The sequence below is a fragment of the Bufo gargarizans genome, chromosome 4 (assembly GCF_014858855.1).
Source record: "Bufo gargarizans isolate SCDJY-AF-19 chromosome 4, ASM1485885v1, whole genome shotgun sequence".
Classification (NCBI taxonomy): domain Eukaryota; kingdom Metazoa; phylum Chordata; class Amphibia; order Anura; family Bufonidae; genus Bufo; species Bufo gargarizans.
Window position 1 is genome coordinate 339,560,711 of NC_058083.1, and position 24,928 is coordinate 339,585,638.

The 24,928-nt window shown below is 44.7% G+C and overlaps 1 protein-coding gene across 4 annotated transcripts in view; it reads left to right on the forward strand.

Moving 5' to 3' along the window:
- The first annotated feature begins 427 nt into the window (after positions 1-427).
- MAP3K4 (mitogen-activated protein kinase kinase kinase 4) overlaps positions 428-24,928 on the forward strand; it is a 205,622-nt gene continuing 181,121 nt past the window's right edge. For 2 of the 4 annotated variants that reach the window (XM_044292181.1, XM_044292180.1), the window contains exon 1: positions 429-808. In XM_044292181.1, the coding sequence (XP_044148116.1) occupies positions 804-808 (5 nt within the window). In that variant the 5' untranslated portion in view covers positions 429-803. Of the gene's footprint in view, positions 809-24,928 lie in introns of all 4 variants that reach the window. The other 2 variants (XM_044292179.1, XM_044292182.1) reach the window with 2 other exon arrangements.

Genomic DNA, 24,928 nt, shown 5'->3' on the forward strand with positions numbered 1-24,928 from the left:
AATACACGCACTGAGCCAGTACGCTTGTGTGCTCTTATGGTTTATGGGGAAGACGGGCACCATTCCAATCACGCTATGGTGCCCCATAACCACACATTCGTAGGTAACAGAGGAGTGGGTGACTTTTTACTTCTCTCTCTATGGACTATTGCAATGTATTCGTGAATTGCTCCATTTCACCTCTGGTTTTCAGAATGCAGGGAGCCGTGCTGAGGGCAAGGCATTGGCATGGAAATGTTCATGCTGGTGAGGCCATTGTAGTGCAATTACAATGAGAGACACTTGAGGGCAATGTGTGTTTATGAGCCTTTATCTGCCTCAGCTCCACTGAGTCACACCCGCCATGCAGGCCTCAGCGGAGTAATCTACCCGTGACCCGCCGGCCGGTGACATTATACAACCCTGCCGTCATCTCTGGAATGTAATGCGCCCTATCAACCTCATCCTGCACAGAACTGACCAAACTCTACCCTCCTTCATATGCAAACCAGTGCCTGCTACAGAGCCTCCCCTCTGCAGCTGCCTAATAGTGAGCCAACGCTTGTGAATGGGGAAAGGCGCCTGCGCGGGAGGATCCGGCTCCCTTCCTGGCAAAAAGTGAGCCGCTAGGTACTTGTCGCTTGCAGCTTGCATCTGGAAGGGGCGAGGGGGCAAAAAATCATCCGGAGCTGTGCATATACAGTGTGCATGTTGACTCGCTCGTGCATCCGGGCACTGTGGGCAAAATGCATGTGGCGCTGATCTCTATGGGCTCCCGTGGGATGCTGTAACCAGAAAAGACGTTGGCCGCGAATTGTGTTCCTATGAGGTAGGTGCCATAAGTTGGTGAATGTGACCAGGTGCACCTCCTCATATACTGCTCGGAGGGTCCCCTCCTTGGATCCCGGGAGCTGCTGCTGATCCTCATCATCCCATGGATATAGCTGCTGATCTTCTTCCCCATAGACATGGCTTATAGCCAGCTTATCTGGAACTTCGCTGGCACTTGTGTAATGGGCAGCCACCAGGGAGGGCACTTGGTTACAGTAATGTGTGAGGGAGATTTAGCAAAGCAGTTACGTCATGTTCTTGTGGCAGTGCCCTGAAGAAATCGGGCAGTATCATATGCCAGAACAAGGGGGCATGGTTGTCATGCCATGGTCTTCTTCTCTTCAAAGTGGGACAAGCCACTGTAGTGACTTGGTGCATCCTGGCATTCCTTGGCTGTCCCTGAAAACTGCACTTCTTGCTACTGGTTTGCACAGTGTCCATTGATGGCTGTGTGATGCTGTGGCACAATCTGGGCAGTGCAGTGTGGTATGTGCCTCCCTGGTTCATACAAGGATGCCGGCGACTTGGGACGCTTGCATCCTACTAGAATTGGTGCGGTAGCAGTAGTCCCTCTAGGACAGGGATGGCCAACCTGCGGCTCTCCAGCTGTTGCAGAACTACAACTCTCAGTCTGCCTACAGCAGGGCATGCTGGGAGTTGTATTTAACGACAGCTGGAGAGCCGCAGGTTGGCCAGCCCTGCTCCAGGACACATGATGAACAGCCGTCTATCTTCAGGCCACCTGCACACGTTGCGGAATACGTGCGTATTTACATGCAAAAAAAAAACTGTATCAGCAAAGTGTATGAGGTTACACAAATCTCTTATAGACTTTGCAGGAAAAGCCCCGCCGCGCGGATTTCAAAATAAACAGTGTGTCAATTATGTTTGCGGTTTTAGCTGCAGACTTTTCAATGCAAGGGTGAGATGTGAGAAAAAAATGCATCAAATTTGCAAAAAAATAAAAAATAAATCACAATTAGATATACAGCAGAAGCGCAAAAAACGCCGTACAGAAAATCCCGCAGATCCTTCAAATATCAGGTGCCCCTCCACATGCTCCCTTGGTGCTTTGAAGTGGACACTTTGGATGAGACTGTCCATTGCTGCCTACAAGGTTACTGGCTTTATTTTCCAGGGGTCTGCTTGGTACTGGAAACCACCCCAACTTTCCATTGCAGTTGTTCAGACTACATCTGTAATATGGCATCCGGTGGACAAGCAAAGACTTTTTTTTCCTGTCAGATTTTGCATGGATGTGAGGGAAAAAAATTGTCTTTGTGCGGATTGGTTGCATGTGGAGTTCAAATGTCGAATTGTATGATTTTAAAGAGGATCTTTCACTCGTATACAAACTAAAAACGAACTCTATCTGTGGGCAGAGCGGCGCCCAGGGGTCCCCCTGCACTTACTAGTATGCCTGGGCGCCGCTCCGTTCGCCCGGTATAGGCTCCGGTGTCTCAGCTCCGTCTGTTGTATTGGACTGATTTTTTTGTAGGAGGCGTGTCCCTTGCTGCAGTGCTGGCCAATCGCAGCACACAGCTCATAGACTGGCTATGAGCTGTGCACTGCGATTGGCCAGTGCTGCAGCAAGGGACACGCCTCCTACAAAAAAATCAGTCCAATACAACAGACGGAGCTGAGACACCGGAGCCTATACCGGGCGAACGGAGCGGCGCCCAGGCATACTAGTAAGTGCAGGGGGACCCCTGGGCGCCGCTTTGCCCACAGATAGAGTTAGTTTTTAGTTTGTATACGAGTGAAAGGTCCTCTTTAAGTCAGGAACTTTAAAGGCTTTGTACACCTTTTGGGAGCAATTTTTTATTATTGCATTGTTCTCATTTTAAGCTAAAATAATTTTTCCAATTGATCTTTTTTAGAAATATGGAACCTTTTTTCCTGCACAGAGCTGAGATGCTCTAGCATGCCTCTGTATTTTCTCTCTCTTCCGTCAGTTGGGGAGCTGACAGGCTCCTTATCTCTGACGTTATAAGCACTTATTATAGCTCAATTCATATATTGCTGATAAGAATGTAGTTTAAGTAAGTGTGTCTGTATTTTGTGGATCCGTGGTTTGCGGTCTGCAATATGGACACGGTTTGTGTGCATGAGACCTTTAGATCTCCTAAAAATCTGAATGTGTTGGACTTTTTTGAATTCTGATGCAGGTCCCTAGCACAATACACATATTTCATTGTAGCCATTTTTCCAGTTCATTGTCACAGAAGGGATTGTCAGGGAACAGACTGGATGGAAAAGTAGTGCGTATAGCAAGTATGCCTGCCTGCCAGTTGGAAAGGATTATTCTTGTATATTATGTGAAAAGTGTCTGAACATGCTAATTCACTCAGACATACCATCTGGTGTAAAGCACAGAAACAAATATGTGGTTGTACTGTATAGAGCGGTCGTATTTAAGACTCTGTGTCACAGGGCATGGCTGCTTAACTTGGGACATCTATAATGTCTCTTTATTGGGCTCACTCACACACAGCAGTGTTTTTTTCCCCTTGATCTTCAGCATAAAAATTCAGTGGCCAGATGTTTGCAGAAAGGGCATTGTGAAATATAAAATATAAAACGCCTACAAACAATGCTTTTTGGCATTTTTTTTTTTCCACTTTAGTATATCAAGAGAGGTTTGGAAAAACACGCGTGAACTTCTTAGGCTACTTTCACACTTGCGCTTGATCGGATCCGTTCTGACCGGATCCGATCATATTAATGCAGACGGAGGCTCCGTTCAGTACGGATCCGTCTGCATTAATAACTTGAAAAAATTTCGCAAGTGCGCAAGTAGCCTGCGCGGATCCGTTCAGACTTTCAATGTAAAGTCAATGGGGGACGGATCCGCTTGAAGATTGAGCCATATGGTGACATCTTCAAGCGGATCCGTTTCCATTGACTTACATTGTAAGTCTGAACGGATCCGCACGCCTCCGCACGGCCAGGCGGACACCCGAACGCTGCAAGCAGCGTTCAGCTGTCCGCCTGTCCGTGCGGAGGCGAGCGGAGCGGAGGCTGAACGCCGCCAGACTGATGCAGTCTGAGCGGATCCGCATCCATTCAGACTGCATCAGGGCTGGACGGAGGCGTTCGGGTCCGCTCGTGAGCTCCTTCAAACGGAGCTCACAAGCGGACTGACGAACGCTAGTGTGAAAGTAGCCTTATTTATTTTATTTTATAGAAACAAAAAAAAGCCACAAACACTGTCAAATTTACTAATCCTAAAAATGGCGTAAGCCCAGACAGGCTGTGTAGACCTGCACACAGATTGTTATGCCAGAATTGTGGTGCAATTTTGGCACAAAATGACGCTTCTTAGGCACCTTTCACACGGGCGAGATCTCCGCACGGGTGCGATGCGTTAGGTGAACGCACTGAATCCGGACCCGTTTATTTCTATGGGGCTGTGCACATGAACGGTGATTTTTCACGAATCACTTGTGCGTTGCGTGAAAATCGCAGCATGCTCCTTTTTGTGTGTTTTCCACGCAACGCAGGCTCCATAGAAGTGAATGGGGCTGCGTGAAAATCGCAAGCATCCGCAAGAAAGTGCGGATGAGGTGCGATTTTTCACGCACTGTTGCTAGGAGACTATCGGGATGGGGACCCGATCTTAATTATTTTCCCTTATAACATGGTTATAAGGGAAAATAATTGCATTCTTAATACAGAATGCATAGTACAATAGGAGGGGTTAAAAATTAATATTTTTTATTTATTTAACTCCACTTGCTCGCGCAGCCCAACTTCTCTTCTGTCTTCATCTTTGCTGGGCACAGGAAAAGGACCTGTGGTGACGTCACTGTGGTCATCACATGGTCCGTCACATGATCCATCACCATGGTGATGAGTGCAGTGACATCATCAAAGGTCCTATTCCTCAAAGAAGACAGAATGTTTATTTTTTTTTTATTTTTATTTTTTTTTAATCCTTGATTTTTATCCACCCTGCCATCAGATCTCCTTACCCCCAAGTGTGCATGCGCGGACACATCATCTTGAGCAGTTTAGCCTCACCACATGGTCGAGCTGAGTGCAAGATATTGGGGACACCACATAGCAGAGGTGATTGCAGGATATTGGGGACACCACATAGCAGAGGTGATTGCAGGATATTGGGGACACCACATAGCAGAGGTGATTGCAGGATATTGGGGACACCACATAGCAGAGGTGATTGCAGGATATTGGGGACACCACATAGCAGAGGTGATTGCAGGATATTGGGGACACCACATAGCAGAGGTGATTGCAGGATATTGGGGACACCACATAGCAGAGGTGATTGCAGGATATTGGGGACACCACAAAGCAGAGGTGATTGCAGGATATTGGGGACACCACAAAGCAGAGGTGATTGCAGGATATTGGGGACACCACAAAGCAGAGGTGATTGCAGGATATTGGGGACACCACAAAGCAGAGGTGATTGCAGGATATTGGGGACACCACAAAGCAGAGGTGATTGCAGGATATTGGGGACACCACAAAGCAGAGGTGATTGCAGGATATTGGGGACACCACAAAGCAGAGGTGATTGCAGGATATTGGGGACACCACAAAGCAGAGGTGATTGCAGGATATTGGGGACACCACAAAGCAGAGGTGATTGCAGGATATTGGGGACACCACAAAGCAGAGGTGATTGCAGGATATTGGGGACACCACATAGCAGAGGTGATTGCAGGATATTGGGGACACCACATAGCAGAGGTGATTGCAGGATATTGGGGACACCACATAGCAGAGGTGATTGCAGGATATTGGGGACACCACATAGCAGAGGTGATTGCAGGATATTGGGGACACCACATAGCAGAGGTGATTGCAGGATATTGGGGACACCACATAGCAGAGGTGAGATTGCAGGATATTGGGGACACCACATAGCAGAGGTGAGATTGCAGGATATTGGGGACACCACATAGCAGAGGTGAGATTGCAGGATATTGGGGACACCACATAGCAGAGGTGATTGCAGGATATTGGGGACACCACATAGCAGAGGTGAGATTGCAGGATATTGGGGACACCACATAGCAGAGGTGATTGCAGGATATTGGGGACACCACATAGCAGAGGTGATTGCAGGATATTGGGGACACCACATAGCAGAGGTGATTGCAGGATATTGGGGTCACCCTGAGTGCGCACGCGCAGTGTATGGTTTCGCGCATACAAATGAAGTAGGTGCTTCTCCCATGGCGGCGCAATTATTTCTACGAATCCACACACACCGTCCTCCAGCTGATTCTTCCGGTGCGGCCGTGTCACTTCGGGGTATAGTATTCTGCCAAGGTGAATCTGGCAGAGCGCCATCACTGGCCTAGGGTGTTTTTTTAAAAGGTAAAAAAAAAAACTAGAATAACCACAGGCATTTTCTTGGCCACATGGCAATTTTTGCACTCAGTGGGGTTCATTTATCATAGACTGGTGTTTTACATTGGTCTATGATAGCCCCTGCACTGTTGGAGGATGCTCCTAATCTCTCATATGCCTTGTCATCAATTAGGTGCATCTACAGGCGATCCATATGCCTAGATTGAAAACTACGCCTGACTAGAGTAGTTTTCGATAGTCATTTTTGCTTGTTTCCAGGTGTAAATGTTGGTGAATGGGGCAGGGTGATGGCCCTGCCAAGGCTTGGCTCCTATGGTGTCCTGAAAAATGCCAAAAGCGTGCCAATTTTTATTTTATTTTTTATAAATGGGGGGGGGGGACTAAACAAAAAAGAACACCTAATGAACAAACATGTCAGTAGCAAAATGAAAAAAAAAAGTTTCTGTCCTGCGTTTCCAATAGTCCTGCAGCTGTGTTTTTTTGCAGTCCGCAAACTGCCGATCCGCAAAAAACGGAAGCCGCCCGTGTGTCTTCCGCAATTTGTAGAAATGCCTATTCTTTCCCGGAGTGCTGTCCGCATCTTTTGCGGCCCCATTGAAGTGAATAGGTCCGCCTCAAAAACTGCAGCTCGGATGCGGACCAAATCAACGGTCGTGAGGCCAAAGTAGGATGCTAAAGACACCAGTGCAAAAAATTCAACAGAAGACGCAAAAGTCCAGAAAAACGCCAGAGAAAATCTACGTGTAAAAGCAGCCCTAGGCTATATGCACACAAACGTTTTTTGTTTCCGTGTCCGGTCCGTTTTTTTTTTTTTTTTTTTCCGGATAGGGTGAGGGCCCATTCATTTCAATATCACATCAGTATGTCCGTTCCGTAGCCCTGCAAAGAAAAAAAATAGAACGTGTCCTATTCTTGTCTCTTTTAGGCATTGTTACTATGGATCTGCAAAAAAATAAAAATGGCATATAGATGTCATTTTTCTTTTATCCTGGCAGATTTTGGCAAGGCGGCAAATTTTCAACCTGCCAGTTATTTCCGCTGCATGAGAGACAACTGATTTTAAAAGGGTTGAGTGAGAATAAAAGATCTTGGACAAGCCCAAAATGGTTTAAAGGGGTATTCCGGTAGGTACAAGTTATCCCCTGTCCCCTAGGGGATATCTCCGAACTCCCATAGAAATGAATGGAGCGGCCTATCTTTTGCAGAACAGATGTACAGATGCAGAAGGCAAACTGATGACATCTCATTGCTTTCCAAATCCCTATGTCCATTCTTCAAAATTTAAAAGGTGTAGTATACCCAATAAAGTCAATGGATGTGCAGAAAATACGGATGGCACACAGACCGTTTCCATATTTTGCAGATTCTCGGTTTGCAGACCTCAAAATGCTTACGGTCGTGAGCTTGAGGCCTAACATGGTTTTAGTTTTAAAGGGAACCTGTCACCGGGATTTTGTGTATAGAGCAGAGGACATGGGTTGCTAGATGGCCGCTAGCACATCCGCAATACCCAGTCCCCATAGTTCTGTGTACTTTTGTTGTGTTAAATCGTTTTTTTAGTTTTTTTTTATACATATACAAATTAACCTGAGATGAGTCAGTTTATTGTGTATCGTTTATTTTTTTTACACAATAAAAGCACACAGAGCTATGGGGACTGGGTATTGCAGATGTGCTAGCGGCCATCTAGCAACCCATGTCCTCAGCTCTATACACAAAATCCCGGTGACAGGTTCCCTTTAAGCCATTTTAGGCCTGTCAGATTTTTTATGATCTCGCACAACCCCTTTAATGTATATGCTGTTCAGTTTATGTGAACCTGTGAAAAGTTCATAGACTAGCTTGCTGTCATATAAAAGGCTGCTCTGTGCTAGTAGTGCTGTTCCGTACAAAATAATTGATGCTTTTGTTAACATTCATTAAATACGAATAATACAGGACCAGTCTGGAGTACTAAGCTACAGTACAGGAATAACACATCTGCTGTTCTTAAAAGGGTTATGCAGTGCTACAACATAGATGACCTATCCTCAGGATAGGTCATCAATATCAGATCGGCGGGAGTCCCACACCTAGAACCCCCACGATCAGCTGTTTGATCGCTGCTGCTTCTTCAAAATTACCTGTGCGCCGTATTCTTTGGAGGGGTGGTGCAGTGTAATTACAACTGCTTGTCGCCAAGCGCTACTACATTTTCAAACTGCTGAATGGCATGGGTGAGACCCCAGCTGATCTAAGATCCAGAGAATAGGTCATCAATATTGTAGCACAGCATAACCCCTTTAACGGTCCTTTCACACGTCCGTGGTGTATTGCGGATCCGCAATACACCCGGTCGGCACCCCCTATAGAACTGCCTATTCTTGCCCACAATTGCGGATAACAATAGGACATGTTCTATTTTGTTGCGGAGAATGAGTGGAGCACCCGTTCCCGATATTGCTTACCCATTTGTGGGCGTGTGACTGGACCCTAAAGCGGCTTTAAAGGGTTATCTGGGAATTTTATATTGGATGACCTATCCTGTAGATAGCTCATCAATATCAGATCTGTTATGGGTCCGACACATAGCACCCCCGCCGATCAGCTGTTAGAAAAGGCTGGGGTTCTGTGAGAGAAGTGACTCCTTCCTAGGCCATGTCACATCACCATACGTCGGTCACATGGCCTAGTTGCAGCTGCCCCATAGGTTTTGGCAGTAGGGCATGAGTTGTTAAAGGGTGTTCTGATTTCAGCAAGTCGGTGATATTTTCTTTGTTATACAGTTTACATTCCTCTTGCGGTTCAGGATCTCCATTTGCTACCGTTCAATATAACCCTTTAATGTTTACCTTTAGTGGGCAAAACCTGTCCTGGTTGCGTGATGGACGAACGGGTGCAGAACCGGTTACTGTTGTGCAGGGTGGATTTGATTTAAATTAGGGATCGACCGATTATCGGATTTACCGATCTTATCGGGCGATATTCAGGATTTTGAACGCTATCGGTATCTGCATTTATTTTGCCGATATTCCAATAGCGTATGGGGAACACAGATCGCGCTGCTGACAGCGCTCTCCGTGTTCCCTCAGCAGCAGGACAGGGGAGAAGGAGCAGTGTCTCCTCCCCCTGTGCTGCTGCTGCTGCTGCCACCAATGAAAGTACAGGGGACAAGAGGAGGGGAGGAGCTGTGGCCACTGCGCACCAATGAAGCTTAATCTCACATTCATTCATATACAGGAGGCGGGAGCTGGCTGCAGTATCACATAGCCGGCTCCCGGCCTCTATGAGCGTTAGCTGCGATCTGCGGTAGTTAACTCCTCAGGTGCCGCGGATCGCAGCTACTGCTCATAGAGGTCGGGAGCCGGCTATGTGATACTGCAGCCAGCTCCCGCCTCCTGTATATGAAAAAATAAGAGATTAAGCTTCATTGGTGGCGCAGTGCGCCCCCAAGTACTAGACATTGGTGGCGCAGTGTGCCGCCCCCCCCCAGTATTAAGCACTGGTGGTGCAGTGCGCCCCCCCTCCCCCCAAGCCCCTCAAGCAGTGGTGGCGCATAGGGCCCCCCCCCACCCCAGTATTAAAAACATTGGTGGCGCAGTGCGCCCCTCCACTGGATCCCCTCTTCCCTGCTCCTCCGATCGGAGCCCCAGCAGTGTAATGCTGGGGCTCCGATCGGTTACCATGGCAGCCAGGACGCTATTGAAGCCCTGGATGCCATGGTAAGCTCCATGCTGCTGTGTGCACAAAGCACAGAGCAGCAGGGACAGTGTGAGCTCCTATTCACCCTGATAGATCTCTATCAGGGTGAATAGGACAAGGGTTCTAGTCCCTAAGGGGGCTAAAAGTTAGTAAAAAAAAAAGTTACAAAAATAAAAATAAAAACACCAAAATATTAAGTCAAAATGAAAAAGAAAGAGTTACAAAAAAAATACACATTAACAATAAACATAAATTTTCAGCAGATTTGTGGAATTTTTTTATTTTTTATTTTCAAAAATAAAAATTCCCAGAATATCTGTATAAATTATCGGCTATCGGCCTGAAAGTTCACAAATTATCGGTATCGGCCCTAAAAAATCAATATTGGTCGATCCCTAATTTAAATCAAACCGATTTAAATCACTAGTCAGTAAGGCTTGATTTAAATCATAGTTTTTTACATAAAGATTCATATATGGACAATTTTTCTGTTGTACTTAGGAAGGAGAAAAATAATCATTACCTTAATAATAACAATTTAAATAGGATTTATTCAACTGAAACAATAACATTACAGCATGTTATTTGCTTAAACATCCATGTTTGTTGCAGTGTTTGCATTTTGCACACATGCCTGCCTAAAGGAACTTCATTAAAATATTGCCAAACTGGGTCTCTTTTACGGCCTGCTGCCATTATAGTTTTTTTCCTCCAAGGAAAGAATGTGATAAACCTCAGGTCATACACACAAAAAGATCCAAAGACTTGTCTGTCTGTGGCTGTGCAGTACTGTGCTCAGAAAGTTTCACTTTCATTTTGTAGTACTCCTTGTCTGCTTGCCTTTTCCTCCTTACACTTAATTTCACTTTCTTCTTGTGCAGATCTATTCCACTACAACAATCAGAAAAATATTTTTTATATTCTATTCACTGAACTTTAAACTTAGCACTGAAGGGGTTAATTCTGTACTTTATAGGTTTGTAGAAGTTAGGATTAAGATCTTTTTCTCAACTCCTTTTCATGTTACAAATTCAGTTTTGAGAACTACAAAATTAAACGAAGCATCTGTGATAATATCTTGTAGACAGAGAAACTACCCAGTAATCTTACAAAAACCTCTGGAAGAGCATGACATTGTGAATGGATTAATGGAATTTAACAAAAAATTTAACATATACAGCCTTATTCTACATAATTAAAAAAAAGTAATCTTTATTTCATAATGAAATAACCTTTGGATGGTAATATATTTTCCTCAAAAAGCATATTAAATAAAAAAAAATCTGATTTAAATAAAAAAAAATCCTTTTTTTTTTTTTTTTTTTTTTTTTTTTTTTTTTTAAAAGTCATTGATTTTTATCCACCCTGCTGTTGTGTGTTGCACTGAGGTCTCTAGAGCCCACCACTGTACAGCTATATGCAGATATTATTTGATGATATTATTCTGTTCCGTTACGCAAATTGCGGAAGGCACAAGGGCAGCTTCTGTGTTTTGCAGATCCGCAATTTGCGAACCGCAAAAAACTGAATGATCATGTGCATGAGGCCTTAGCCTGTGCCTCAGACTGTTCTGTACTGGAGCCCTAGTCTCTGTGCTTAAAGGGGTTGTCCGGGTTCAGAGCAGAACCTGGAAATATCCCAATTTTGACCCAGGCAGGCCCTCAGATATGAGCATTAGAGCATTTCATGCTCCGATGCTTCCCTTGCCCTGCACTGTATCACGCAGGGCAAGGGCTGTTTGTTTATATTTCTTACACTTCTAGGTGGAGGCTTCTGTCTAGCAGTGTTCCTCGTGACGTCACCAGCACTGATGGGCGGGCTTTAGTGCTGCCCTACCCGTTTTACAGGCTAGGGCAGCGCCAAAGCCCGCCCCCCATCAGTGCGGGTGATGTCACCAGGCTCGCTGCTAGGCGGAGGTTTCCATTTAGTGTTACCCATGGAGAGCCGGTATGTCATTTCCATCTGGTAATTACAACTCCCCTTAGTGGGGTGACTCCCTCCTGTTCAAATGAAGTGAATGGATACGCCATAAATATAAAAAAGCAGACATCCCCTTCAAAGCATCGTTTTACATGCAGCAGTCATTCTTGTACTGGAGAGGTAATCAATTTCAGATTGGCGGCGGTCCGATACACGACACCCCGTCTATCAGCTGTATAAGGAGATGGCACGTGCCGTTTCCTCATACAGCTGATTGGTGGGGGTGCCAGGTGTCGGACCCCTGCCGATCTGCTATTGATGACCTCTCCTGAGAATAGGTCATCAATATTAAAAGCCTGGAGAACCCCTTTAAGTATTGTGGAATAATTTCCTAGAAACTATATATCAATAAGCTCCCCCTCCACTATTAGACTGCGCTGCATTTCATAGTGAAAGGTTCCCTTTATTGCTTAGGCTACTTTCACACTTGCGGCATAGTGATCCGGCAAGCAGTTCCGTTGCCAGAACTGCCTGCCGGATCCTGAAATCTGCATGTAGCCAGACAGCATTTGTAGACGGATCCGGATGTGGATCAGTCTTACAAATGCATTGCAAGAACAGATCCGTCTCTCCGGATGTCATCTGGAGAAACGGATCAGTTATATATTTTTTCCACATTTTTACTTGTCTGCGCATGCACAGACCAGAAGGACAGATCATGCATTGCGGTATTTTTAATGCCTGATCCGGCACTAATACATTTAATTAATGCTGGATCCGGAATTTTGGACGGAGTATTTCCTCCGTCCAAAACGCCGTTCTGGGGCTGAACTGAAGACATCCTGATGCATCCTGAACGGATTGCTCTCCATTCAGAGTCCATTAGGATAAAACTGATCAGTTCTTTTCCAGTATAGAGCCCCTAGGGCGGAACTCTGTGCCGGAAAAGAAAAATGCTAGTGTGAAAGTACCCTTAGTTTTGGGACGTTACACTGGGAAGACACAGTCCATGTTTCTCTTCCACCCGCTTTGGTATTGTACATGTGTGGTGCAAGGCGGGAGGAAACATGAAAACCTAGAATAAGGGGATCTTGTTAATAGCAGTGATGCATAGAACTGCTCACTATGTAATAAAAGCTGTGGCTGAGGAGGCGAGCGCTGAGCACACCTGATCTTTCATTAAGTGAGGCAGCTTCGCAGTTGGTGTGTGATTCAGGTTTGACCTTTGGATGCAGACTGGATACAGGTTGGCTTCCCGGTATCTGCTGACGGCAAGCATCGGCGGGTGTGGCTTCATTACTGTGGAAAATTGTTCCCAGCAACTGGAAGTGCAGAGCACTGGGTGTTCCTCCAGTCAACTCACATGAACCTTATCCTATAGTCAAGCTTTTCTCATTACATAATACAATGTACTTTACATGACTGTGGCCGCTTGCTCTGCTATTATGTCATGTCAGTTTTGTTTTAACTCTGCAAATTCTTGTTTTAGTTTATTTTCTGTCATTTCAAAAATTATTTCATCTAAGCCATATTTGTTGTCACAACTTGGAACTAGGTGTACTATTAACACCTTTTGTGTGTTATGCCTGGGGTTTTCCTCACTACATTGAGTACCTATTTGTCAATGGGTTTGGTTGGCGTGTGGCGAGCTGTAATTTTAAACACATTCTGATATTTGCTAGCGTTACCCTGTTAATACTTTATCAGTTAACAGCATTTAAATTGAATGAACACAAGAGAAAGTAGGTTTGACCACTTTCCAAAGGACATAAATTGTTACATAGTACACTTGCACACAGTGTTTGAAGGAATTCGGCAGGGAGATTGTTCCAGACATCTTGTAGAACTAATCACTAGGGTTGTTGCGATACCAAAACTTTTATTCAATTTCGATACCATGAAAAAGTATTGCGATTAGGGTTGTTTCGGGTATTGAATTTTCGATACCCAATCGATACTTTTGTCCCGGTATTGATACAATACTGGGATTTGCCTTTAATTGATACTAGGCTGTGCTACTGCACAGCCCAGTATCAGAGAACATGGATCTCGCTGCTCTCAGCGCGGCCATGTTTCCTCTGCAGCATGGGGAGAAGGAAGCGGTCTCTCTTCCCCCTGTGCCGCTGCCACCAATGGGAACGAAGAGGAGGGGCTGTGGCCACTGCGCCAGCAATGATAACTAACGTTCAATACATTACAAATACAGCCGGCAGAAACACATTGCCGACACACCCGACCTCTGACAGGACGCTGCGTCTGCAGCACCTGAGGGGTTAATTGCCAATCTGAGGGATTAACTGCAGCTGATCGAGCTCCCTGTCATAGAGATCAGGTACCGGCAATGTGTTTCTGCCGCCGGCTGTATTTGTATTAAACGTCAATTATCATTGGTGGCACGTCCCCTCCCCCAATATTAAAAACATTAGTGGCGCAGAGCACCCTCCCCTTCCCTCCAGTATTAAGTCATTGGTGGCACCTCCCCCCAAGTATTAAAACCATTGGTGGCACTGGCTAGAGTCCCCTTACCTTCTCTCATTGGCGGCAGTGGCAGCTTCTGATCGGAGGCCCAGCAGTGTAATCCTGGGGCTCCGATCGGTTACCATGGCAGGGCGGCAGGGAGACTGTAAGATCCTATTCACCATAAGAGAGCTCTATAGGGTGAATAGGACATGGGATTAAAAGATCCCAGGTTCTAGCCCAAACGATTAAAATATTTAAAAAATCTCCTATGCGGTGAACCCCGTAAAAGAAAAACGGTGCTATGTGGCATTTTTTTTGTCACCTTGTCCCCCCAAAAATTGGATAGGACTGTTAGATTATGGGCCGGACGTTCCATAAAATGCAGAATGCACGTGTCTTTATTTATTTTTGGCGTGGAATAGGGTATCGCAATACTTTTTTATGGTATCGAAACTGAATCAAAATTTTGGTATCGAAACAACACTAATTGCGATACTCGATACTATCCTATACGAAAAAATAAACTCCAAAAAAGCAGCCTGCTTTCCCCATTTTATAGAACGTCCGGCCCATAATCGAACAGTCCAATCCTATTTTCTGGGGGGACAAAGTGACAAAAAAATGGCGAATCGTGCATTTTTACTTTTTTTTTTTTACTTTTTCTGTTATGGCGTTTATCTCATAGGAGATATTTTTTATTGTTCACACTTTTGGGCATGGCTATATGTAATATGTTTATTTATTGTTTATATATTTTATATGTAAAATTGGGAAAGGGTGTTTTGTTTTTTTATTTTTGTTTATATATATATATTTTTAACTTAATAACTATTAGCCTCCTTAGGGGCTAGAACCTGGGATCTTTTCATCCCTTGTCCTATTCGCCCTAATAGAGCTTTATTAGGGTGAATAGGACTTCACACTCTCCCTGCTGCCCTGTGCATAGTACACACAGCAGCAGGGAGATTACCATGGCAGCCAGGTTTTTAGTAGCGTCCTGGCTGCCATAGTAACTGATCGGAGCCCCAGCAGTTTAATCCTGGGGCTCTGAACTGCCACTGCACCACCAATGAGGAGGAGTGGAGGGGACCCTATGGCCACTGCCACCAATGATTTTAATACTGGGCAGGATGGGGGGGGCGCACTGCACCACCAATGTTTTTAGTATGGGGGGGTGCACTGCGCCACCAATGAAGATAAGTAACCTTTTAATACAAATACAGGTGTTGCACCTGAGGGGTTAACTGCCGTAGATCGCAGCGCCCTATCATAGAGGTCGGGTGCCGGCTATGTGATTCTGCAGCCGGCACCCGCCACCTATATTTGTATTAATGGGTGAGTTATCATCATAGGTGGCGCAGTGGCCACAGCCCCGTTCCTCTCTTCTTGATGGCAGCAGCGGCACAGGGGAGAGGGAGGGAGAGACTCCTTCTCCCCTGTGCTACTGAGGAGAACATGGAGCGTGCTGAGAGCAATGTGCGCCATGTTCTGGGGCACTAGGCTGTGCAGTAGCGCATCCTAGTATCGGTAAATGTAAAGTCCCGGTATCGAATCAATACTGGTACAAAAGTATCGATTGGGTATCAATAATTTGATACCCGCAACAACACTACTAACAACAAATCTGTAGGCTTGCTCAGATCCTTCAGTCTCTTCGTGTAATCCCAGACAGCCTGGATGGTGTTAAGGTCAGGGCTCTGTGGGTGCTAGACCATCACTTCCAAGACTTCTTGTTCTTTATGCTGAATATAGTTCAACAAGAAGCAAGGTAGTTATACTGCATTAGCAAGGTTTCTCCAAGGCAAAAATTTCAAGGTAGACTGGGGTGTCAAGATGTGCTGTTCAAGCTCTTTTGAAGAAGCACAAAGAAGCGGGCAACCTTGAGGACCATAGAGGCAATGATTGGCCAAGCTAACTTTGCTTGTAAATTAAAAGATGCCCAGTAGTGCCACCAGATCTGAACTGACAGAAACCAGTGGGACCCATCTACTGTTAGAAGTGTGGCCAGAAGTAGTCTTCATGGAAGAATTGCATCCAAAAAGCCATGCTGTCTATATGGAAACAAGGCCATGCAGTATAATTTTGCAGGAATACATTGGAACTGGGGTGTAGAAAAATGGCAGCAGATGCTCTGGAGTCAAACTCTTAAAATATTTAGCTGCAATAGAAGGCAGTTTGTTTGCCGAAGGACTGTTGAGCGGTACAATATTTAATATCTGCATGCAACAGTGAAACACGGTGGACATTCCTTGCAAGTTTGGGGCTATATTTCAGCAAATGGAGTTGCCATTTTGTCAGGTTTGATGGTTTTCTGCATGCTCAGAAATGCAAGCATATACTTTACCCAAAAGAAGGATTTGAGCAAGCTTACATCCACTGAAGATCTGTGGTTAGTTCTCCAAGATATTTGGAACAACCTCTGTGCTGAGTTCCTTTTAAAAACTGTGTGAAAGTGTACCTAAAATAATGTATGCTGTTTTGAAGTCAATAGGTGGTCAAACCAATATTTCTTTATTTAGATTTCTTTTTTGTTCATTCGCTTTGCATTTCGTGGATTGATAAACTATTAAGGCCCCTTGCAGACCAGCGTTCCTCCTGAGCCGAGTCCTTAATGCAGCTCCCGGCCTGACCTCCCAGTGCTGCTGGGGGTCACGTAGCATTATATTGATTTATGATGCTACGTGAATCCCATCAGTGGTGGGAGGTCAGGCTGGGGGCTGCGATGCGGACTCCCTGCAGGCAGAACCTTCTTTTTGCAAGGGTCCTAAACACTTCAATTTTTAACCCCTTCACAACCGCAATCCGTATATATACGTGATGGCTTCACATACCTCGGGCAGCTACCACGCATATAAACGTTCTGGCAGCAATTTAATCCAAGCGCTGCAAAGCGCTTGAATTAAAGCTTCTGCTGCTGTCACGGACAGCATACAGTGCAGTAATGCTGGCAAGGGACCAATCAGAGTGGCCCCTTGCCGGCAATCGATCAGATTGTTTAGTCTGCACAGACTAACCAATCGGATTGTGGCAGTGAAAAAAAAATGCCGCTTTTCAGGCTCTGCCCCTCCTTGTGTCCGCCTGCACCTGAAGCCAGTGCCCTGATATGGTCCGCCCCCTCCCCGCCCCATACATTCCTCCTGCTGCCCCACCTCCCTCAATGTTGGCCGCGACAAACACCCCTGCCCCCCGACTTCTAGCGCTGCCCCCGAGATACGGTTCGGTCCCCTTGCTGTGTGTGATGGCGGCGGCTCCTTTCCTGAGCCGCCGTCATCAGAAGAGTGTCAGCTGTATGCTGACACTCTGCTGTAACGATGGCAGCGCCTGATGGTTGCCATGGCAACCGGATGCTTTGCAAAAGTGACGGCTGTTGCCACCTACAGGGCATCTAATTGTATTATATTTTGCAATGCAAGAGCATTTCAAAGTATAGTACAGCCATCAGCCCTACTGGATCTTCAAGGTCCAAGAGGGACTTGATAAAAAAAATGTGAAAAAAAAAATAAAAGTAAAAATAAATAAATAAAAATGTAAAGTTAAAAAAATAAATTGCCCTTTTCCTATAAAAAATGAAGAAAAACACCAAAACCTACACATATTAGGTATCACCCCGTCCGATAAACACAATTAAATTTTTTATTTTTTTTAAAAGCCATTTTTGTTACCTTACATAACAAAAAGTGCAACAGCAAGCGATCAAAAAGGCGTATGACCCCCCCAAAATAGTACCAATCAAACCGTCACTTCATCCCGCAAAAAATGATACCCTATTTAAGACAATTGCCCAAAAAATAAAAAAGCTATGGCTCTCAGACTATGGAGACACTAAAACATCTTTTTTTTTTTTGGTTTCAGAAATGCTATTATTGTGTAAAACTTAAATAAATAAGAAAAAGTATACATATTGGGTATTGCCATGTCTGTAACGATCTGCTCTATAACCCTGTCACATGACCTAACCCCTCAGATAAATGTTGTAAAAATAAATAAATAAAAACTGTTCCAGAACAGCCAATTTTTGGGTCACCTTTCCCCATAAAGTGTAATAATGAATGATCAAAAAATCCTATGTACTCAAAAATGGTACCAATAAAAACCTCAACTCTTTCTGCAAAAACGAGCCCCTGCACAAGACGATCGGCAGAAAAAAAAACAAAAAAACTATGGCGTTCAGAAAATGGACACACAAAAACATAATTTCTTTTTCAAAATTGCTTTATTATTTAAAACTGAAGCAAACAAAGTAGACATATTTGATATCATTGCGTCCGTAACAACCTGCTATGTTAAAATAGCACATGATCTACTCTGTCAGATGTATCTTGTAAAAAAAAAATATAACTGTGCCAAAACAGCCATTTTTCAGTTACCTTGCCTCACAAAAAACTTAATATAGAGCAATTAAAAATCATATGTACCCCAAAATAGTACCAATAAAACTGGCACCTTATCCCCTAATTTCCAAAATAGTCACTTTTTGGGAGTTTCTACTGTAAGGGTGCATCGGGGGGCTTTAAATGGGAGATGACATCTAAAACCAGTTTAGCGAAATCGGCCTTCCAAAAACCATACGGTGTTCCTTTCCTTCTGCGCCCTGCCGTGCGCCCTTACATCAGTTTACGACCACATGTGGGGTGTTTGTGTAAACTGCAGAATCGGAGTAATAAATATTGAGTTTTGTTTGGCTGTTAACCCTCAATGTGTTAAAGAAAAAAAATTAATAAAATAGAAAATCTGCCAAAAAAGTGAAATTTTGAAATTTCATCTCCATTTTCCATTAATTCTTGTGGAACACTTAAAGGGTTAACAAAGTTTGTAAAATCAGTTTTGAGTAACTTGAGGGGTGTCGTTTCTACAATTGGGTCATTTATAGGGGGTTTCCACTATGTAAGCCCCACAAAGTGACTTCAGACCTGAACTGGTCCTTAAAAAGTCGGATTTGGAAATTTTCTTAAGTTTAAGAATTGCTTCTAAACTTCTAAGCCTTCTAACGTCCTAAAAAATAAATAAAAATATTACATTTCCAAAATGATGCCACCATGAAGTAGACATATGGGAAATGTTAAGTAATAAATATTTTATTAGGTATGACTTTCTGTTTTAGAAGCAGAGAAATTTAAATTTTGAAAATTGTGAATTTTAAAATATATTTTTTTATAAATTTCTTTTTTTTTTTTTTCCATAAATAAAGGTGAAATATATTGACTCAAATTTATGACTATCGTGAAGTACAATATGTCACGAGAAAACAATCTCAGAATGGCTTGGATAAATAAGTGTTCCAAAGCAATTACCACATAAAGTGACGCATGTCAGATTTGTAAATTTTGACCTGGACACTGGGGCATCAATGACCCTTGGTCATGAAAGGGTTAAGCATTCTAAAGACTTTATTAGACAGCCCAATTCTGCCGATTCCTGGCAATCTCTTGCTCGTTAGCGGAGGAGACCACTGCTATTATATGCAGCAATCTCCTCCACAGCTTGCGAAGGAGTGATCGTCATACTATAGCTCATCCTCATGCTCTCCAGTTTGCCGTCAAACTGGCAAACGATAATTTTTTTAAATTTTTTTTAACTGTCAAAAGATTTGGATTGGCCTATAAATGAGTGGCAGTATTACACTGCCAGATCGTATGAATGCTCATTAGCAATAATTTTCCTCACAATTGCTTGGTGTAATACAGGCTTTACTTTGCACTTCTCTGTCCTCATTCCAGCGATTGGTGTGGGTCTCAGCACTCCAACTGACCAAAACTCTTGGACAGTTAGGCCCCTTTCACACGAGCGAGTATTCCGCGCGGGTGCGATGCGTGAGTTGAACGCATTGCACCCGCACTGAATCCTGACCCATTCATTTCTATGGGGCTGTTCACATGAGCGGTGATTTTCACGCATCACTTATGCATTGCGTGAAAATCGCAGCATGCTCTATTTTTGTGCGTTTTTCACGCAACGCAGGCCCCATAGAAGTGAATGGGGCTGCGTGAAAATCGCAAGCATCCGCAAGCAAGTGCGGATGCGGTGCGATTTTCACGCATGGGTTCTAGGTGACAGTCTATTCACTGTATTATTTTCCCTTATAACATGGTTATAAGGGAAAATAATAGCATTCTGACTACAGAATACATAGTATAATAGTGCTGGAAGGGTTAAAAAAAATAAAAAAGTTAACTCACCTTCTCCTCTTGTTCGCGTAGTTCGTTCCTGGTCTGTTCTTTGCTAGCTGTGGGCTTGGGCTAAAGGACCTTTGATGATGTCAGATCACATGCTCCATCACCATGGTGATGGACCATGTGATTGGAGCATGTGATCTGACGTCACCACAGGTCATTCAGCCCAAGCCCACAGCTAGCAAAGAACAGACCGGGAACGAACTACGCGAACAAGAGGATAAGGTGAGTTAACTTTTTTATTTTTTTAACCCTTCCAGCACTATTATACTATGCATTCTGTAGTCAGAATGCTATTATTTTCCTTTATAACCATGTTATAAGGGAAAATAATACAATCTTCAGAACATCAATCCCAAGCCCGAACTTCTGTGAAGAAGTTCGGGTTTGGGTACCAAACATGCGCGATTTTTCTCACGCGAGTGCAAAACGCATGACAATGTTTTGCACTCGCGCGGGAAAATTGCGCATTTTCCCGCAACGCACCCGGCTCTTATCCGGGCAAAAAACATGACGCCCGTGTGAAAGAGGCCTTAGAGTTCTCTGAAAACTCAGTGACCCTTCGGATTTTGAAATGTATGCGCAGAACTGAACTGTAACGTCACAAGCACGAGACTAATCAAGACTCATGCTACTTGTGGTGAGAAGAACAAGGCCTCAGCGAAGCCAATACATTTTATTGCAGTACTGAGCATATATTATAAACTAAGTTTTCAAACTAATCTGGTTCGGATATAGCAGTCCAAACCGAATTTACTCAAGCCTACTCATTACACGTATCTCCAATTGATTTCAATGGAGCTCCTCTGCCAGCAGGGAATTGAACACTTGCCCGGTTTTACTGCATGTTGTAGCTAATAGCTAGCATTTCTATGTGGGGGGAGCCCTCATATCAGCTTATTGTCAATAGACGTTTTAGCAGAAAGGGATCTTCCAAAACCATACTCCCTTTTAATATTAGAAAAGTGTTTGGCTCCACAAACCTCCAGCTAGCTAAGTAGTTGTTCTGCTCACATAAACAAAAAAAAATGTAATTGTCTTTTGTGGCAGCATTTGCCACCATAATACTGTTTTTCCAGGAACACCTGTAATAGGTGTTCCTGGAATTGCCTCAAGAACAGCGTGCATAGTAAATAACTTCGACAATTCTCCTTGTGGGCTGCAAAGCCTACCCACATGAAGAATGCTCTGTTTCATCTTACGTTGGCATGTGATTACAGCAAGCATGTAAAAAGGTGATCTGAGATCAGCTCATGCTCCTCAGTCGTTTGGGACTTTGCAGTCCATAGTGTTACAACAGGTAACACTTTGTGTTACCTGTTGTTGGCTGAGATCACATGATATGTGCAGTGGAACTTATCTTCTGTATGTGTGTATATGGCCGCATCCCTCATGCTGAAAGCTGTTCCAAACAACTACATAATTTTTTCTAACTAAATATTGCAGGAATATTCAACCACGCAAAGTACTTACGGTGTGTAAACTCTGCTTAGACCGATGGAATCCTGACATGGTCCCTCATGCCAGAGAGCTGTGTTTAACTCTGAAATGCCGGAAGAGGGGATTTATGAGGACACAATAGTCTTAGCAAAAGTCCACTGAAGACCGGTACTACAAATTGTCTAAACAATCAAAAGTTGCAGACATTGTCACAAATTAGGCATGGGGGATAATTTGTGACTTATATTTTGACCAGAGACATGCTGTCACGGCACGGTGTGGGTGGTAAACTCCACACCGAACACAGGAGGGAAGGCCTGGAAACTAGGGGAAACGTCACCACCTATTGAATCCCTAAACCAAGCCCTGACTACTATCAGTATGAACAGACCTCGATGGTAAGAATGTTCATATTAGGGCTGCAGTATACGATTATTTTAGTAATCGAGTATTTTATCTTTTTTTTTTCTCTATGATCGAGAGCCAGCAGCTCCCTCCCACCCCTGCTCCTCCTGACACCGGGAGTGCGGTGGCACCTGAGGGGTTAATCGCGCGGATCACAGCGTCCTGTTAGAGGTCGGGTGCCGGTAATGTTCTTCAGTCTCTGCATTGGTGGCAGTGGGCAGTGCACCCCCCCTCCCCAGTATTAATTATTGGTGGCAGTGGCCACAGGGCCCCCCCCCCTCAATCATTGGTGGTAGTGCTTTACACTGCTGGGACTCCGATTGGAACTGCCCACTACCACCAATGATTGGGGGGGACGACGACGACCCTGTGGCCACTGCCACCAATAATTAATACTGGGGAGGGGGGTGCACTGCCACCAATGATGGGGGGGGGGGACGGACCCTGTGGCCACTGCCACCAATGATTAATACTTGGGGGGGGGGGGGGTTTGAGTTACCAGAGGGGGGTGATAAGAGGGAGAGGCTGGGGGGCACATGAGAGGCTGGGGGCTGATCAGAGGCTGGGGGCTATTTTTTGGACTTTTGGTTGGTCAGTGGTCACAAAATGAATGTGTTATTTTTTTCATTGTTATAATTGGTATCGGTGAGTACTTAAATAAAAGTATCGGTACTCGGTCTAAAAAACAAAAAATGGTATCCGTACATCCCTACTATAAAGTTTAAACCACTCGTTCTGGTACAGAATTAGCCCTGTAATGTATTTGTTGTTACTAGAAGTCAATCGACTAGTTACAGATACCCGAAATGGTGAAAAAGGACATAGTAATAATTAACGTCTCCTTGTGGCCGCCCCCCATACAGTGTAACGTCTCCTTGTGGCCGCCCCCCATACAGTGTAACGTCTCCTTGTGTTCCCAAGTATTTATTTTCTTTTAAATGGACATTTATCGCGATATATATATATATATATATGTTATCACGATAAATATCGTTATCATGGGAATATTTTTGACATCATCCAACCCTACCGTAAGGGCTCCATGCTCGTGCTGTGAACCTTTTAATTAGCGGTCCACAATGCTCCGGCTCTTGCAGTGTGTACCCCGTACTGCAAACGTGGGCCCATTGATTTGAAGCCGCAAGATACGGTCAAAGGTAGGATATGTCTTATGTTTCGCAGTGCGGAGGCTCGGACCAGAAATCCCATGGAAGTTTTTTTGTAATGTTTCCGTGGGCTCCTGATCTGTGCCTCCGCTCAGGAAAAGATAGGACATGTCCTATGTTTAGCAGTATCTTGCGGATCCTGGACCCATTCAAGTCAATCAGTCTGCATTCGCAGCATGGAGTGCATACGGCCAGTGCCTGTATATTTCAGACTTGTCGTTTGCAGTCCGCAATACGGGCACTTAACCTTTACATTCATCGGCATGAGCATGAGCCCTTACAGGTGAAATAAAACGCCACAGCCACACTCATGTCTGTAAGGACCTAGTAATCAGTAATTTTGAGTGTCTCCCAAACCCTTCCTTTAACCCTTTCACGCCCAGCGCCGTACATGTACAGCGCTGAGCGAGTGTTTAAAGATGGCGCCTGCCCGCTGCGGGAGCCATAGCCGCGGGTGGCCACCTGCTTCTTTTAGCAGACACCCGTGGCTCATGTCCGTAACCTGCAGTAATGCCGACCGCTGACATTTAACCCCTCGGATGCCGTGGTCAATCCTGACCACTGCATCTGAGCGCGTGTGAAACCGAAAGTGCGCACTTTCGGTTATGCTCTGGCTCCCCTGTGTGGCGATCGGAGGTGCCGGAGCGTGTATGCAGTTACCCCTGTCTTTATGAATAGCAATCAGATAATTGATTGTTAGTTACCTGAGAAAACTTCAACAAAGTGTTAACAAAAAAAAAAGTTTTTCCCAAAATTAAAATAAAAGAACTAAAAAAATATAATCATGGGTGTCGCAATGGGAGGAGGAAAGCGTCAAGTTATAGGGATCAAAATATGGTGACAAAAATCCCCCCCACCACAATTTCATTTTTATTTTATTTTTTTTAAGCAAAATGCAAAAAAACTATACATATCAGATGGCTCCAAATGCGACTTAGAATTGCTAAATGGCGACAAGTCTTTGTAGCTTGTCGCTATTTGCGCTAGACCCGCCGCTGCTCTGCTGCTTTCACAAACTGTCAGCACGTGCCATGTTCTCTTCAGCAGCACAGGGGAGAAGGGGGCAGACCCTCCCCCCTGCACTGCTGCTGCCACCAATAGGCTGATAGCAGGGAGGAGGGGAGGAGCTGTGGCCACTGCACCACCAATGAATATCGTTTATGCTTAATACAAAGGCAGGCTGCTTTGCAGGTGCCAGACATATCCCATAACAGGCACCCAACCTCTCTGACTGCGTGCTGCGATCCGCCATTATTAACCCATCAGGTGCAGATCGCGCAGTCATAGAGGCTGAGTGCCGGGTATGGGATATGTCCGGCACCCGCAGCGCAGCCTGCGTTTGTATTAAGCATAAACGCACCTCCCCCTTCCCCCACACTCCAGTATTATACAGAATCATTGGTGGCTATGGCAGTTCCGATCAGAGACCCAGCAGTGTACACCTGGGGCTTCAATCGGTTACCATGGCAGCCAGGACGCTACTGAAGCCCTGGATGCCAAAGTCGGCTCCCTGCTGCTGTGTGCACAAAG